At 37.1% G+C, this 18862-nt stretch overlaps 1 protein-coding gene across 3 annotated transcripts; it reads right to left on the bottom strand.

Annotated features, from left to right (window-relative positions):
- Nucleotides 1–564: 564 nt before the first annotated feature.
- Nucleotides 565–18853, bottom strand: INPP5K (inositol polyphosphate-5-phosphatase K). Of its 3 annotated transcripts, none has more exons than XM_075517819.1 (13): nucleotides 18681–18853; nucleotides 15956–16063; nucleotides 15159–15267; nucleotides 12135–12251; nucleotides 11627–11799; nucleotides 9985–10096; nucleotides 9298–9407; nucleotides 8695–8721; nucleotides 6767–6959; nucleotides 6381–6518; nucleotides 5759–5842; nucleotides 4381–4485; nucleotides 565–3296 (listed from the first exon to the last, which is right to left on the bottom strand). In XM_075517819.1, exons 1-13 carry the CDS (start codon nucleotides 18725–18727, stop codon nucleotides 3198–3200), a joined length of 1422 nt encoding a protein of 473 aa, XP_075373934.1. In that variant the 5' UTR covers nucleotides 18728–18853; the 3' UTR covers nucleotides 565–3197. The 3 variants fall into 3 exon arrangements, with proteins under 3 accessions (XP_075373934.1, XP_075373936.1, XP_075373935.1); XM_075517821.1 differs by lacking the exon at nucleotides 18681–18853 and adding an exon at nucleotides 14518–14639; XM_075517820.1 differs by lacking the exon at nucleotides 8695–8721.
- Between the last annotated feature and the right edge of the window lie 9 nt (nucleotides 18854–18862).

Here is an 18862-nt window from a genome sequence, read left to right as displayed (position 1 = left end):
AATAAATTCTCTCACAGCAGGGAATTACAAAAAGTTACCCTTAGATGGAAATGATCTGATAGCAAATTTATATTAAAACATACAAAATTTAAAATATGAAGTACACTGTAGCAGATCTTTTACAAAGACAAAAAAGACATCTCAAATCATACTGCAAAAAACTCACTGTGAAAAGGTGAATTTAGAAGAACCTGTTCTCAAAAATTAGGAAAGCAATTTAAGTGGCTTGAGCATTTTTACAAGGAAAATATCAAAACCTCCTCAATGGGGGAGAGGGGACAGAAAATCCACAACAGAAATCCATTTAATACTGGATTCATTTAAATGGAAAAAAAAAATCAGATGAATCTGCTTTGTCCAAAAGAAAAGTAGTATTTGTCCTTGCCCTTCTTTTTCAGTCCAAAGCCCTACCGCACATGTTATTACTGACATACTTCCATTCTAAAATACTGTTGTATCTGCACATTAAACACAACCTTTCTCCAAGAAACTTTGGTCACCATGCACGAATTAGTCCTCCCCACCCAAACCAATGGGTTCATTCTCAAATTAATAGAGGCCATGTAGAACACTTCACTGCCACGATTTATTTTAGTGGTACATGAAAAGAAAATGTATGAGTATAAAAACATTTCCAGTGATTATAACATCCAATTAAAGGTGTTTTAAGAAAGATAAATTTCATCAGAAATTGCATCATTACAGGTCATGGAATAGTTTGAAAAGCTACCATAGGTAACAGTAGTAAACAAAAGTGCTACTGTGTGCATAATACTTAAGAAAGAAGTATACAGTTCTGTGCAGCATCCTACTAACACACAAGCAGATTCAATCACAGCTGCTGTGGGCATTTTCAGTGAAGTCCTGTGGTTCAAAGGATTAGTTTACAAAATGCAGCTTCTATGTCCAGTGATTGAGGGGGTTATCAGCCCTCCTACAGCATTAAGGATCTTGAGTTTCTTGCCCATGTAAAGCGGCTGTATGGCTCCCCCTCTGAGCTGCTCATGAACAGCAGATGCACCCCGATTAGAAGAAACTGGATCTTGGTCCACAATAAATCGCCAGCTGTGGTCTGGAATTCAAAGACCACTGTTCTTTGAGCTCTCCACAGAATCTCCTTGCATGGAGCACGGTAATACAGTTACACAAGTAAAATCAGAAACAGTACAACTCAAGAACTGCAAGCTCTTTGTAATTCAGTAGGGATTTGTCTGATGCCCTAATTGCCACGAAAAGTCATATATCTGAAAGATTTAGTGCAAAACAAATTCTTGTAAGACTGGTACAAATGTGAAAACCGTTTCTAATATTGTTCCAAAGTGTAATAGGAATGTACAAACTGTAAACCTCAAGGCAGTTTTAATCCATGCAATGAACACAGTATCCTCTGAACCTGCTGTCACTACTTACAACTGGAAACAGTTCCCAACACCAAGTATTAAGCTGAGATACAACTAAATAAAATTTACAGAGGCTAGGTGTTCTTAAACCCCATACTGCAACTACCTAACCAGTTAACCTATGTTATAGTTTCCACAGTATACAAAGACACCCAGACCCCAGATGATTTTATATAGTGAATTATATAAGCAAGTAACTGCAAAACAAATGCCATATCAAGGTGTTAACTTTCTATCTCAAAAGAATCCCGAAAAAATTAAGGCTTTTAGAAAAAGAGCAAAAAGGAATCCATTCAGTTCTGAAGCAATATTCCAGCATAAACACACCAACATCCTTTGCTTTGCTCTTCCACTTGAACCAAATTTTCTCTTTTCCATCCATAACCAACACGACAGTGATTAGTAACTAACTCTACTTACCATACACAGTAGGTAGATCGAAGCTGTGTATCTAGAACATGGGAGACTCACAAGTGCTCTTTTCCAGCACTGCAGTCTGAGATTCTGTGGAATGTTGGTGCCTCTTCCAATCCTTTCCAAACACCTCCATTTCCTCATCAAGAAACAAAACCATTTCTGAAGCTAACTACCTTTCAGGTTTTTAAAGGTACATGATGTTTCTTATTCCATCTCCACCCTCAAGTGCCCAGGATACATTAAGGTCTAAGTACCTCTAGAAAAACAGAAACTTTGCAGACCGGTTGCTATAAATTGAAGAGATTTACAATTTTGGTAGCACAGATTATGCCATAAGAAAGAACTTGTTCCACTGAAATTCCCTATTTATAATTCCCATCATCTTTGTAATAAGTGTAGCAATTATGTGGCAGGATAGTATCAGGGAAGTACTTAAATATGGCTTTAGCTTTCCAAACTCAATATGACAACAGAAAACAATCGGGGTTAGTACCACGATCATTAGCTCTCTGCCAGCAAGTGCTTCACAAACTATGGTCTGCTCACCTATGCTAAAGCATTTCTCAACTTAAGCAATTTCTTTCAGAAATTGTGGGATCCTGGTTATCTCTGAGCCAGGGACTAGTATAAAAGTAGGTTTATTTTACTTCTTTAAATCAGAGGGAGAAACGCAATAGGCAAATTGCTAAATTATTTTATAAAAGAAGAATAAAAAAAAAAATCAGGAAAAGTGTGTTTTGATAAATGTATCTCAATCTGGAAAAATTAGAAACAGAAAATCCTACAACCAGTTATCAGTAAGGCATGAAGAAAAGGGATCTACTACCAAAGGAGAATTTACACACTCCAAAGATTTTGTTTTCCTGTGACTTGTTGCCACATGTGTTTCCCAAAAGGTAGTCAGCTTACATTTGAAAATCAAATAAAATTTTAAAACAAGCTAACTAGCTGTGTCTAATAAATATTTTTTAAATAACTTCATTTAAACTCAAAATTTGGAAATCAATGATTAAGTGGTTACAGCATAGCAAATATTGTATCGTAAATAAAATATCCTCTACAAAAAAGGAGCAAGCCTAAAAATCTATTACAGATCGCAACTTACTTAGGTTAAATCATTGTACTAGAAATGTCTATCACCTTAAAACATACAGCATTCATTAAGTGCTATTTTTACCATTCTCATCCAGTGCAAGAGTTACTCTCCCCATAACAATAAAAATATCTGTTTCCACAATAAATTATCTTCTATGAGCTAACAAAGTTTCTGAACAATCCTACCTGTCTTACTCCACCTTCTAAAAGTAAAAGCTTATAATCACTAAGACACAAAGAATCAGCTGACTCCTGAATCAGGACCACTAAATACTCCTTCTGCCTTCAGAACTCATCATGCGATTCCAGATTGTCAGGTTTCTGCATCCAACTGTTCTCTTCCTGTGTCAGATCCTTTTCTATTAATGTTCTGTTAGGCTGAATCTAGAAGACAGAGAGCAGTTAAAAAACAAATTAACACATTCAGAAACACTGTGTTGCTCTATACTATCAATACACCATTATATAAAGATGTCTTACTTGCTAGAAACTGAGAAAGTTAGAATTGATGCATCTATGCAGCAATTATGAAATTAAAAAAAGAATCTAGTAAAAAACCACTAAACTGATATGAAAACATTAAGCGTCATGCAAAAAGAAAGGCATATGGTGTGTTGTATCCACATACAACTGACAACCATCCTGCAGAGTTTGTGGTAGAGATTAAGCTCAGAGACAAACTGAAATACTGGACTCTGCAATGTTTCTCACCAATATAGAAAGAAAAATATGAACAGTATCACTGAGATATACCAGCCAGCCCAGCAACTTTCATTACTGTATCCCCTAAGGTAATGGAGTTTCATAGTCTTCTCAACCCCTTCATCCAACAACAATGCAGAACTTCCACTTCAACCATTCTACAACACATTAGCACAGCCATGACACCATGGAAAATGATACACAAAAAAAAATTATTTTGGCAAAAAGTGCTTGTGCAGAAGAAGCAATGCTTGGTTGCTTCATCTAGTCTGTGCAGGTTAAGTCATCCTTTCAGAAATTAAACAGAGAGTCCTGTTAAACAAATAACTTGAGTTCTAGTTGTCCTGTCTTTCCCAAATTCAAGTGCCTAAATATACAGGAAGCACTTCTGTGCAAATGTACCGGAGCACAAAGAGCTCACTTACAATCTGTCAGAAACTTGGCAGCATTTAAGTTGAGTTGAGTTCTCATCTTTACAGAAACTAGAGAACTGACAGAGCCTCAAGTTCCAAAAATGAAAGCTGAGAGAGAGAAACCTGCCTTATTTCATTACAACAACATGTTGCAAAAATAGCTACTCAGAGTCTTTTAGCATATCAGCAAATTCTTTTATGGGATGTTAGCCAGCGCATACCCTTTTTGCAATTACTTCTGCTGCCACCTCCCCCAGAATTAATACAGCTGCACATACCTATGTTCAGATGCATATGAAAGCAAAAGAAATAAAAATCACATCAACATTAATCAAAACTTCCAAATATATTACCTGAAAAGGCTGGCTGATACCAACTATTGACTGCAAATTATTGCTATAATAACAAAGCAAAAATTCTCCTCCCATATCAGGTATTTCTGCAGCACTCATGTAAACCTGTCAACAAGAATAAAAATAGGCAACGGAAAATTTCCACAGAGAAAGAAGCTTACAAAAAAGCAGTCTCTGCCATTCAGGACACCATAAAAATCAGTATTTACTATTTAAAAGCAAGTTTTTTAATGTAAGCTAAAAAGAATGAGGACAGAAATAACTCATGAAACCACCTGAAAACTAAGTCAGGGAGGAAAAGCGAGTATCCTTCACCATGTTAAGCAAGCTGACTTGGTTCAGCAAGAATTGAGAAGAAACACTTGAGAAGAGCTCTTGTAAGGGAAGGGGCAAGGCCACACCAGCAGCGAGGAGGGAGATGAACTGCCTTCTGGTGGCAATAAGCTGTTACATGAAACAGCAGAGCAAACCCACCACCTCGCTTTTGTACTGCCCTAAAGATCCTTAAGTTCCTAAACTGCAGCCTGCTAAAACAACGCTCACAGTGCTTACATTTTTAAGCTTAGTGATAGGAAAGCATGATATCAGAGAAATTTTGATATTCAGAATATTGATACAATACAATTTGGGCTCTTGTTGTAAACTCGATGCTAACTTACAACATCTCTAACAATAAATAACTGCTTTCCATTGTTGTCTGGAAAATTTCATCCATCCTTGAACTCACTGTGTTTCCAAAACGAAATTTGAATTTCTGTTTGTTCAGATAAATGCCTCTGGAAACACTAATTTGTATTCAAAATAAGTTTTGTTTGTTTCTTTTAAATCATTTTAGATACTCACTACTAGAAAGCTATGTAACAGACAGCAGTTTTTAAAGAGGGACCAAAACACTCAATAGTCAAAATGAAGAAAAGTCTAAGAAACCCTAATCTGTAGCTGTATTAGACATCTGGAACTAATTGTGTTAGTAACATTAGGTACTGACAACTCTAATGAAAATCACACAATAAATATTTAGGATACATTAAGCAACTTTGACAATCAGATGAAAAAATGGCCAGTTACTTATTTCAGTGGCAGAAACAGACCAAAATATAAAATGATAGTATTTTTTAATACAATGAAAAGTCACTACAGGAATAAACTGCTTTTTCACTAATTCCCTTAAGCAATATGATCACACCTGAGAAGGTGTGCTAGACTACCTGAAAATTAATAAGAATTAGGAAGAGGGATTTTAAACAATAATATCACTCCCCATTAGCTTTGACTCAGAAAGAGGATACAAAACCCGTAAGAGGAAGGGGATATGGAAAATAGGCCTTGAATGCTACTCTATGGAAGACTACATTAGAAAGAAATGTAACTGGCTTACTTGTTTACTGTCTTTGTTAGAAGAAATTTCATCATCTTCTACCCAAGCATAAGTAACATAGTCATTCACATGCCTGAAAGCCACCTGCAAAGAAAGATGCAAACCATCAGCCTTCTGAAAGAAACAAAAAACATACTACATGGAAAACTCAAAGCTGTGAGAGAGATGTTTACTACCTCACTGAAGTAATTTAAACACTTCACTTTCAGGATCAAAACATTTTGGGGGCACGCGCAAATCTTTTGCTTCTGAGAGGGTGCAAGTGCTCTGTTCTCTCACCCTTCCACTGACTTTTATTTTTGTTCTTTCTTTGCTGTATAAATCTTTTGAACTGCAGGCATTAGGGGAGGACAATTCCTTTTCACAGCTTCTGCACCATTTTACTGAAATAAATCACCACATTATCTTAGCTGAGAATTTAAAGGGTGCAAAAGAGCTCGCATTCTATGCAACTAAACTGTTGGCATACAGAAACTAACAGCAATCAAGGATACATGACTATTTCAGAGACTTTTGCACTAGCAAGAATCACAATGTCCTATGACAGAAGACTATCAACTACCTCCTCCAGTCATATTCACCATCTTCATTAGAGTAAAGAGCCATGATCCGGTAACATTACCTTGAACAGTCCAATCCAGTCCCAAGCACTGCTTGGGAATTCAGGCACTGCAGAATAGCTGATTAGAACATCATGGTCTGCGCTCCACTCACCCTCAGGATTCAGCGTCACCAAAGGATCTGATAGAAGAGGCTTCAACTAGACGAAAGAACAGAATTTAAAGTCAGTCAAGTCGGTCATTCTTTCAGTTATTCTTTTCAAGTTGTTCTCTGCCACATCTGCTGTGGGACTCTTAACTGAATGGAAATAATCTGAAAGCAATTTGCTGCCTTCACTATAATCAGAATGAAACAGAGATTATGACTTACAAAGTTTAGAAAACCAGCTTCTTTAAGGCAACAGTTAGTAAAACAAACTTTTTCTTAACAACGTAACTGGGACAGCACCTCAAGCCCAAAAGTTCCTGTAACAGGTTTGTGATCGCTGATGCCATAGCTCATGTGACTGACATAGTTATTCAAAGTAACAGAAATTGTCTGTTCTTCTTCAGAGAATTCGCCTTCTTTTGATGCATGCTGGCAGAGATTTTTCACTCTCCAAAGAATTCTGTCGGTCCACGCTGGCTTTCTTTTTTTCTCACTGCAAAAGTGTAAGATAAAAGTGAAATGAGTAGAAAAACAGTTGCCAAAAGCTAAGAATACTGTGCAAAATCTACTCAAAGTTGAAAGACTGTCAGATACGTATTAATAAAAGAAGGCAATCACATCCAAGCTTCATTTTACATCTCTGTTCATTATGCTTTACAACCAAGGTTTCCTTAATTTGAACTCAACTCCATTTACGACAGATAAGTTTCATAGGTTTCTGAGAGAGGAGTAAAATGAAGAGGAGAAGGGCATTTAATGGGTTAGTCAGCTTCATACAGGAAATGATACTTTCTCCTAAAACGCTCCATAAAAACATGCAAGAAAATTGAGATCATAGAGCAACTGCCCCAAGCTTCAAACATATAGTCATTCTCAGAAAAGGGGCATAAACTTAAGGAAGATGTAGGAAGAGTCTGAATGATGTTTGAAATTATTCAAAACATTTGAAAACAAGTTTCTTTTAATAACAAAAACCAGACAAACTTAGGTAGCTTATACTAAACACAGGTGACATAGCAATGCTTTATTTAAAGTTCCTCTAACTTGTACTAGCCTGTATTTCAAGTCTGTAATCTATTGCTGTCTCATAACAAAAGGCTTTAAAAATTCCATAATCAAGAAAATTGCATCTGCAGCCTGCAACTGTGCAATACATCAAACTGTAATCATAATTCAGAGTTTCCTTTTATACCATATCAATAACAACAGAAGACATGAGCCTTTCGTGGTTCTCTCTGTAGTGGAAGGAAGACTTAACAGCAACTCTCTGTATGGATGTATCACTTCAAATTGAAATGGAGAAAAGATCATACCCTATGGAAGAGGAATTAGAATGGACTGGATTGAATTATAAAAGTTAATGAGCAGGATGTGTAAGGAAAACTGTCAGTTTAATAACTTTGAATATCAAAATCATCATAAACTGGAAATGCCATTTAGTTCAATATTCAACATACTTTTGGTTTACCCCTTCCCATATACAAGCCTGACTCACCTTTAATAAGGTGGAAAGATTTTAAATGACTAAGGGGCCATATCCCACTTACTCCAGTAATTATATAAACTGACAGAAATCTTTATGAGCTGCCAAATGTCTGCTCTGCTGTGCAAGAAAAATACTAAAAGAACAGCTTCAGTTAATACACTCACTATTTTAGAGAAAACGGCATATTAGATGGGAAACAAAACCTCAAAATCCACATTGAAAAAGTATCAAAGATAACAAAATACTGTGTGCTTCATATAAAGCACACTTTTCAAGGGTGCGTGCCTTGAGGTCTACTGATCACCCCTTATCTGGCCAGAATATCTCTGCTAGCTTTAACAACAGCAGAATGCACACAGTATGCGTAAGCATACTTTCTGTTCTCTAAATGAGCCAATACAGACTATTATGCTATGAATCATTCTCAGAATGTCTAGGTTTGGATTATTATAAGTATTTTTTGTTAACTGGATTTACTGCTGGTCCCATTATATCTCTTCACACTCAAGTTAGGGAGCAAAATGGCTTTGGATCCAAATGAATAAACTTCCAATATTAAAGTGCAACAGCAGAGTAGATAACACTACAGCTTTCAGACAGGTTCAGAAAATCCCTGAAGAAAATCAGCTGTCATCTGATTTTCAAATATTTCACAAAAATCAAATCAAAAGCTCGGGAAGGAGCATTGTTTTGATTTTGAAATATTTACAAATCTATGAAATCCAGAAAGTTCTCTTCTTACTTAAACCAAAACAGGGACTTCTGCTCTCTGGAAGTAAAGAAAAAGATCAGTACAAAACCCCTGTTTGGACAGGAACTTTTCCTTCTGTTGAAACATAGGACTAATACTTAACAACAAACTTTAGTGTCAGAGAAAAACTTTGGAAACTTAAACTACTCCATTTTCAACTTAAAAAGATTTATAAAGACACATTTACATTTATTTTCAAGTACCAGCAGTATCAAATGGAATGCTTAGATAGAGAAGGAAAACAAAAATTGCAATTACTTTTTTCCTTTTGCTCATTTCTGAGAACCAATGGGCACTTTTAATATTAAAGAACAAAAAAGAAGTGGCTTAAACAAGCGCTGGTTTATTCTGTTAATCTAGTCCTTCCAAAAAGAAAGCTGGGTTGTTTCACCACTTCCTTCATGCAATCAGCACACTCAAGCTTCTTCAGCCAGAAATACTTATTTATTCAGATTTGACCACTGAATGAGCCTAACAGAACAGTGCAATAGCCCCAGTTAACCAGGAGATTCAGGTTTGCATATTAAAGTGATATTTAGTCAAGCACCACATTCACTTCAATATTTCATGTCTAAACTCATCTTACACTTTTACCTTGTATCATATACATCCGAATACAGGTCAAACTTGTAGGTGGGTTTAAACTGCAGAGGACCCTCTATGAATTCCTGAAGAAATGCTTCCTTCTTTTTTGCCATATTTAACTGCAGAAATAAAAAGTAACTTCTAAAAATTATGTTTAAAAATCAGAGTTTAAAGGGCAATTGGGAAAGGAGCTGAGAAAGCATCTTCCAAGAAGAATTCAATATCTCAGTCAGTACAACATATTTGGAAAGATATATTCAGAGAGCCTCTCTGTTACTGCCAGAACTCTTGACATGATCTGTTTAAAAGTTTTGTAGCAGTTCTACTCAAAACAAATCCCAGAATAAGCTTCTCTTAAAAATAATTATTGGGAGAAGAAAAAAGGAGGAGAAATTAAGGTGAGGAACAATTCACAAGCCATGAAGATCAAAGAAAGCTTCAGTCAAATGCGAGCATTGCAAATGAGTAAGAAACTAAACAAAAGCAGGAAAAGTTTGCAATTAATTGGGACTTATGACTGAGAAGTGAGAGAGCGAACAGCTAGATCTGTTCCAGCTCATGACTACTCTGAATTTGTATTCTTTAATAGAAATTAGAAGCTCAAGAGGTAATGTTAACTACAGTGTTGTGTATGTATGCATTAAAAACCAAACCAACCAACCAACCAAACCCCACAAACAGATTAAGACAACATACCTGGTCCTTTTCCCACAGCAGATTGTAACGCTTGTTATTTATTGATTCTCTGACAAAATGTATGCCATAATCTGCTATCCGGAAGTTTAGATCTCCAAACCAGAAGAGAACACTAAAAAAAAAAAAAAAAAAAAGAAAAGCAAAAATCCAAGGAATATTTATAGGAATCCATTAACATGAGGGAAGAATTCAATAGAATATAAGCCATTATGCTAATTAGGCGCTCTAATGACTTGTATTACTCAATCTAAACAGCTTAAACACAAACATTAAGTAGTTACAGATAAGCTTACACAGGGATAACCTGCTGCTAAACAAAAAATTTTAAAAATTGAAATAGTAAATTAAGTCCCTTGCATTCTTGCCGCTTGCTCATTACTGCCTGGATATTAACTTATCCCAAGTCTCCTAATGACTTACATCTCTAATAGAGACAGAATTAAATTTTAACAGTAGGTAAAATAATTCACAAAATTCATGACCTATACACCAGTTGGTTATGTTAATCCACTAACTCAGAGCTCTGGTTTAGTGCCTTGGGAAAGCAGGGATACATATCGGGTGTTTGTTCTATCGTTATTAGGAAAGAAAGTTAATATTACAAAGCACTGGAGGGTATTATCAGCAATGTTTTAAACAGGAAAGCTGTCTTTTCAAGTAAATTAATTTCTCTTTGAAAATCCCTACTTTCAACATTTTGTTCAGGGGTGGATACCCCAAACTTGATCTTATGGAAAAAACACTTATTTTAATGCCATTTGTAATTTCTTCTGAGAAGATGACAGTAGGTGATTTGGTACATGCCCATGCACATAATCAAGAAAATGAAACACATTAAATTGAAATATCAAACACTTATACTAAGGTAGAAAAAGTAATGATTTTGAAACTCATGTGTCATAAATTTTTACCTAATTTGAATGAACTCATTAACAATTAAAGTGATTTACATATCTATTCTGGAATTTATCTGTCCTGGCAGTTTTATGGGTATAAAAAAAATTTAAAAATTACCAAACTAAAATGTTTTTCTCAACCCTTTTTAAAGTGGTTCTATTACCAACTTTAGATTCTAGCACATGAAAACAACGGAACATACAAATAATTCCTGCAGAATTAAGGAACAAGAGCTCCATTAGTGGCGCAGATCAGGTTTGTTTGGGTTGATTTTTTTTTGTGAGACCCCTGAGGCAAATATAATTCATATAGCTACAGAAATCATCAAGCAAGGTTTTAAAGGCTGAGAAGCCCTCAGCCAGATACTAAAATTACAACAGGAATAAAACCGGCTCAAAACTAACACAGATCTCCCCAAAAAAGGGTGGAAGATAAACATTTAATAGTGATCTAAAGGATTTTTGATATAAACAGGCTTTAGCTTCGAAAGCTCTCCAGCACATCACACGTGCAGTGCATATGCTAACAAATTTAACGTAATATAAGAGTGGAAGAGAACAGTCTTGCAAAATAGACCTCCACCTTTCAGGTTATTTTTTTCCTCCCAGGATTCAGGGTCAAGGCTGAAAAGACATTTAAAATAAAAACAATGGATGAAAACTCCAAAACCAAAACTCTTCAGTGCATGAGTTTACCATATAAGAGATAAAAACAATACAGACAGAATAGGGTCTGAACAACTCACTCATGATCCAAGGTACTTGGAATATTCTCTCCTTCAAACTGCATTTCCAGAATTTTCTCAAAGTCATCCAATCGCTGCTCTGTGTTTTCCATGTGAGCTGGCAAGTGGCAGTTCATGAAACAAATTGTATGACCATAGAGGGACATGCGAATGGTGACTCCTCCTTTGTTCCCCTGGTATGGAAGATTAACAACGTCCTCTGAAACTATAGTCAACACCTGCAAACCTAACTATTAACACCACCTATAAATTTTTAAATCTTGCTATTCAGATTTAAATGAATACTATTTCTTCCTACAGAAGTTGTTGTATATCAGCTAATAAACTGGTAAAACTATGGCCTGCTGCGCACTTGCATGCAAGGTTCAAACAAGTGAGTCTCACTACTTGTCAGTTTATTCATTTTTAAGTAAACCATATATCCTCTCCCCACCATGAAACCATTTAGAGGCACACGCCACCATAAGCATAAGTAACCAAGGCAATCAAGTCTCAGATACTTCCTTACCCAGTATCCATACAGGCCTGTGCGTGTGTAGTGGGTATGGATGTCCCGTATGAAAGGAAGGTGGACATGCTTCACAAAGACCAGAAGTAGTAATCCCTGCATGCGAACGGAGGAGAGCTGGAAGAGATACAAAAGAGGGAATAGTGATTTCCAGGGAGGTATTTGGAATTCCTTGGGTCTACTTCACTTCTGCTTTTAGGTGAAGAACGCCATAGCAGAAATCATGCAATTCCCTCGTCAAGCCTGGCTTCAATCCTATGACACAGTAAATGCAGATGCATTTCAGTGCTGTAAAGAATACATTCTTACAGTAGACTTGCTTATAAAAAATTCTGATGAATCTCTCAACTAATTAACATTAGTTGTAACATTATATTACAAATCTGAAGTTGACCTCAAAATATGTGTATTTGCCCAAACATCTTTAAAAACCTTTTCTTCTGCCTCACCAGCCTCTTGTTTCTATCTTTAAGCATCCTGTTCATGAAGAACCAAATCCTTGATTTTTCACCTATAATCTTAACAGTGCACACCTACAAGTCCTCCACCAGGAGCAAGTTTTTCAAACTGAAACATCCTTCAGCAGACACTAATAATTCTAAATGCCATTAAAATGCCTAAAAAGCACAGCAGTTAATTCTAGGCATTTGCAAAAGCAATGAGCTGCAAATAGCAGTAACTCTTGCCTGCAATGCCTGTAAAAACTGATTTACCAAACACTTCCAAAGCAAAGACGCTTAGGGAGCATGTAAGACACTGTTTAAACTTTAAGATGCTGGGGGTTTTTTGTGGTTTGGTTTCTTTGTTGACTATTTCCACACACAAAAAGATGTTCTTCATTAAAAATTTATGAACTTTACAATGTTCCTGGCATGAGACACAAAATTCATTTTAAGTGTTTTGTTTAATGATAATGATTTAAAATACAGACATTGAAATATATTAATTGTAGTTCAATTTTATGCTGGATAAACTTAGAGAAAGACTACATTAAAATAAAACCTGATATTAAGAATAACACTGGCCATACAACTGCTGGAGAAGTACACAAACTCAGCCCAAAATTTAAAACAGAATTCCTCCTTTCTTTGCCTCCACATCTACACAATTAAATGATTTCAGAATACATGTTAATGTTTTCATTGTCCTTGAACCCAACAAAATACTAAACAGTATATTGAAATGATGGATCGCAATTACTAGATAATGCATAAGTATTTGTATCTGACCAGACATTCGGAGTAACCAGTGTTCTCCTTTCCATAATTATGTTCATGAGATACCAAGATCTTTCAGTCCCTTTATTATTTGCTACATTTCATTCTGCTGTGGGCTGGTCCCCAGACATTTCTCAAGATCCATATGAAACTCTCTGTAGGTCTTGAACATCAAAACACAACGGATACCTCCCCTGCTGGAACTAGCACTAGTCCCACCAATACGTAGTGCCAAATCAAGCAAAGACCTTTCATAGAGGGGATGTGATTCTGTTTATGGCGAAAGAATTGACTGACTCCAACAACTTAACACCCTGAAAATGGACCCTGCTATTGAAGGGACAGAACGCCCCAAGGATGACAACTACCCCTCTACACCCAACCTTGTCATAGGTCAGCAAAGAAGGGATAACTGTTCCTCTCCTCCTCAGCCAACTTCCCAGCTAAGTCCTAGCATAAGCTCTCCTCACTGCCTGTTTTGATTTTGACCTGGCCTGACAGTCCCCTCTTATTATTAGAGCTAATCAAGTCCTGCTGAAAGCCATTAGGTGGCAGCATCCATTCATTAGTGTGTCCAAAGTGCCACATTTATAAATTTGAATTCAAAATCAACCATGCATACTACTAGGAATTCTTTTTAACTGTCTGTATACAGAGCCTGAATGTCAGCCGACAGCCAGATTTTGAAAGTTTATCAGCAATGACTTACACTAGAATGAACGATTTTTTTTCCTTTTCATAATTCCCAATGGGTCCTTTGTTTTGTTTAATTACAGTTAAAAGAATGGCATAACTACTGAGTCTGATTAGCATGCAGATAATACAATCTTCTCAGCAAAATCACCCTGAAATAATGCTTGATTTAGAAAACCAATACAACATTCAAAAGGCTTTTAATATCTCTTCATTAGAGAAATTCAAGATATCCTCCTATGTTTATCGTTCGCATTATTAAAATAGCTAGTACTTTAGCCGATCTTATGCTCCAGATATTACCAAAAATCTTGTCAGTTTAACTGCCACGCAATGTTTTAGGTCTTCAATAAAAAATAAAAGTCCTCAGAAAAAAATATATATACCAACTAAAATCCTGTTTTACATATATGCCATTTATTTTCACCTGCAAACAAGTTGGAAAAAAAAAAAAAAAGAAAAAGAAACCTTACCAATCTTAACGAAAACCACTGCCATTGCTTGGGACATTTATAGTGAAAGCAGGTACTTAAGCAGACTACATTAGAAGCATCACAATACAGTTCCCCAATATGGCACAGAGCAAAAAAATTTTCTACAAACAAGAGAGAGATAGAGATATTGTGGCCACAAGAAATATGCTGTTGAGTGTAAGTTTACATCACATTTCATTTTAAATAATCTTCATTACTCTATTCCTTGAGAATGGATTCTTATTAGGACAGGAGTATTTTTCTGTTCATCATGTGGTTCTGCAGCACTTACACAGGCCATTGCCAGTGTATCTGAACAACTTCTAGCTGTTTGGTGCAAAAGCACCAAAACTGCCCAATTATTCCAAATGAGAAATGCAAAACCGTATGTCCAATTTTTACTGCTAAAATTAAGGACATTATTATTAATAGAGAAAAATTAAAATTGCCTTTATCAACAAACCAGGAAAACACAAGTGTGATGAAAAATCACTTCCAACATACATGTACCTGTGAAAGTGACTGACACCTGTAAAAAACACCATCAACTTACCTTTTATGGAAAGTTTGAGAGGGGAAAAAAAAAAAAGGGAAAACCTTTTCCTTCACTGCTGTGACACTTAAGAGATGTAAACAATTACCTTGATATATCCCAATGGAGACAATACAGTCATGAAAAAAATGCTCCATGGATCATCAAATGCCAAGTCAGACAGAAAATTTGTGATTCTTGAGTTCACCTCCTGTAAGCTGAATACATCAAGATTACTCCACTGTATCACCTGGTTTTGACAGAATTCATATCACCTTTTCAGAACACAGACCACAACATCCTAACAGACCTCTCACAGCCTAAGTCAGAAATTTCTCGCTGTTCAGTTTCTCATTTACAAGCAGCTTAACACATCCACAGGTCTAACACATCTAACACTGCGAAAAGCAAAGTTAAAGGAGCTTATATACACCTGAAGACAGAGTTTAAGACGATGCTAGACTCAAGATATGTTATGACAAATAACCTGACTGTCAGGTCTTTAAAATTTCAAGACAGTTTGGAAAACACGATGGCAGATTGTGCCTAATAAGTTTGCACTAATTTCTGTAAAAGATGCTGAATTTTGGCTAACTTTCATAGCAAAATGAATATGCCTCTACGTGCCTTCAAAGAAAACAGCAGCCAAAAACTTTTTGTGTGTTTAGAAAAAAGATAATCCATATTTTGTCACAAAACAACAGAAAGGAGAGAAGATTCTCTTGCTATGAATTATCTCTGTTCTAAGTCACTAACTCCAGTCTTCACCTTCTGTTAGCAATAATGTTAAACCACCTCCCAGGCAGTGATTCACATAGCACAGTCCTCCCAAAACAGACAGGAAGCTGTTGAGACTTAGCAGTTTTGCAATAAATTTAGAAAGCAAGTTCTCTAACGTATACTTACCCTATAACATACATATCCATAGTTGGGCCCAGTGAATCGAGCTGAAGTAAACTAGTGACATCAGGAGGTGGAGAAGCTGTGCCCACATTCCAGGTAACTATGTGTAGTCTACAAACAAATATCACACAAAACCAATGCTTTAGCATTAAAACGTGAACAGGTAACCAACCCTAAGAGCATCTAATTTCCCCACAGAATTTCTACCTACAGAAAACAAAGATTTTCTGTCACTTTTCATCAATCAGAAATCTATTTATTAGCTAGCATTAGAAAAACCCCAGCACAACACCACAAAACCAATCAACTAGATGGAACAAAACCTGAATTCTTGCCACTTTTCCTTCAGCTTTTTCCCCCAGATAAGGAAAGCTTCATCTAGAGTGCGAGACACTTCTTCATGAATTTCATCATCCGAGCTGATGTCCTCTACGCAAGCCATAAGCTGGGCTACTCGTTGACGGAGCTGCAAGCGGCCACTGGACCCTGTGCTGCTGAAACTTGCAGACCGGCTGCGGAAGTTGTGCAGGCTTTCTAAATCGTGTAGGGAGAGGGCTGCTGAATCTTGAAACGCATCTTCACTACTGAAGGATGCCATTTGCTCAAAAGAAAAGAATAACTACAGTCCGAAGGACTAGCCTATTAAAATCCTAAGTATAAAAGAAACAGATGGCTAAGGGTCTTCCAGATCAAGTTTTCACTCATGTGAAATTCAGCATTGCTTCTAATGCAAAAGGACAAATGTAGATGCAGCAACACTGAAAAAAAACTGGAGCATTACCACCACACTCAATGGGTTGTTACAAAAGCTGCAATCACATCCTACCTCACACAGTGAATTGTTTCTTCATAATAGATTTAATGTGGTTAATTCTGTAAGCTCAGGATTTAAAAGAATTTATGGTTGATTTGAATCAATCATGTGCCTCCATTTGTAGGCTAGTAGAAATATAATCTCCAGCTCCCAAACATACAAATACACAGTTCTGACCAAAACCAAGCAAAGCTACTGCTCCTCTCGAGCATTGTCAGAAACATTCGTGTGTCATAGGACTTGTCTATTGTTTCTTTATAAGATGGTAATTTCAATATCAGAGCTTCTAAAAAGGGATTCACTTTACCATCAGTCTTGTTACATGTCAGACAGACTTAAAAAATAATAAGCTGTTAATTTTCCATACATCTTAGGGTCCTATAAGGACCTTATAAACACAGATAGTTAAATAGTGAATCCCACCAATACATCCATTATTAAGGCCATATTTTTATCCCCCAATCAACTGCCTGCTCAAGGTGACACACAATGTATGTGGAAGAGCTGGAAAGTGACCTTGCATGCCAGACTAAAATGATCCCTAATTTCTCTCACCAATAGTTTCTCTTTGTAAGACTATGCTGAAGTCAGCCAGAAGCTATTCTAAAACAAATTTCTAGGGGCGGGGGGGAAGAGGTATGTGTGCTGCAGATCTAATTCTGCCATCAGAGATGTATCACTTGGGAACACTCTTCAGTTACTAATTTTGTAAGATAATTATCTGATTAAACAAAACTGAAATAATACTGAAGTCATTGGTCATTACTGAACAGAAATTAAATTCCTCAAAGTGCCCAGTATCCACACTACTGATAAGAACACAGGAAAGACCGCAGTGCTAGAATTGACACCAAAAGAAAAAATACTTGTAAAAATTTCAAGAACATCCTTCGTAATTCAGTTTCACTGTAGGTTATGACTACGTCTGCAAGAAAAACTTAATAGTGAGGAACATACATGCATCTACAAAGCAAATAACCTACAGCATTATGCAGTCCCAAAGCTCTAGTGATGCTCCCCACTGCTTCACAAGGCCGTGCAAGTACTGCTCGCAGTAAGGAGGGGACACTAGAGTGGTACCAATTTTCATCTGATGCCACAAAGACAGCCTTCACCAAAGGGAGGAGGATATTGCTCAAATTACTCTGGAAGCTTTCAGTACCACTAGCGTACAGCCTCAAGTATCCTTTCTGCAAACACATTCCTAAATACAAGCAAACTAAGGAAGATACTATTTAAGGAAAATATTATTTAGTGTCACTGACTCCTGGAATGATTGAATCACAGAGAATTTTTTAGGGTCACAGTGTTTATAATACTGCGTTAAGATGACTTTTAGGATCTTTGAGCAAGTGTTAGTGTTTGTTGGTATTTTAATTTTTTTTTTCTGTTACAGACAGCTTCTCGACTACCCTTTAAGTAGATTTCTCTAGTGAAGCAAGCCCACACCGCGTGACACCGCAGCTTATCACCACAGAAAACACAACATGAAGACACAACGTAAAGACAGCGTAAAAGCAGAAGCCAAAGACTTATTCACGCTCTCTCCTCCTCACGACAAGTGGGGAATTTGAGGCACTATATACATTAATAGCAAGCACAGTAGATCTTGCCCTCATTAAACGTAAGTAGGTCTCTGGGAAGTCCTAAGGACCCAAACAATACTCATTAAGCCTCCCTGAAACGCCTCCAGGACCGACGCTTTCAAACCAGAAAATCAGCTTTTCGTCTCGATTTCATACGACTACGTAACATCACCAATTAGTATAACTCCCTGTTAATAAGCACAAACAAAAGTTTCGCTAATTCTCAGCTAATTACGTAACGACTTAGCTACTTTTCTCCCCTACTCGGAAAAGCCGCCCTCAGACCAGCGTCTCCCGCCGAGCCGCCCCTCCACCCCCGACCGCTCACCTCAGCTCCCTGAGGGCGCCGTGCTGCGACGGGCCCGTAGGCTCCATCCCCGGGTTCCCGTCGGGAAGCGCTGGGAACGGGACAGCGGAGGCCCCGACCTCGCCCGGCCCGACCCGGCCCGCGGCCTCCTCACTCCCCTCAGCGGCGAGGCGGCCGGTGCCGGCAGCGCTCCGCGCCCATTG

Source organism: Mycteria americana, chromosome 15, assembly GCF_035582795.1.
Source record: "Mycteria americana isolate JAX WOST 10 ecotype Jacksonville Zoo and Gardens chromosome 15, USCA_MyAme_1.0, whole genome shotgun sequence".
In the NCBI taxonomy this organism is placed as follows: Eukaryota; Metazoa; Chordata; class Aves; order Ciconiiformes; family Ciconiidae; genus Mycteria; species Mycteria americana.
This window is presented reverse-complemented; position numbering and strand designations above follow the sequence as displayed.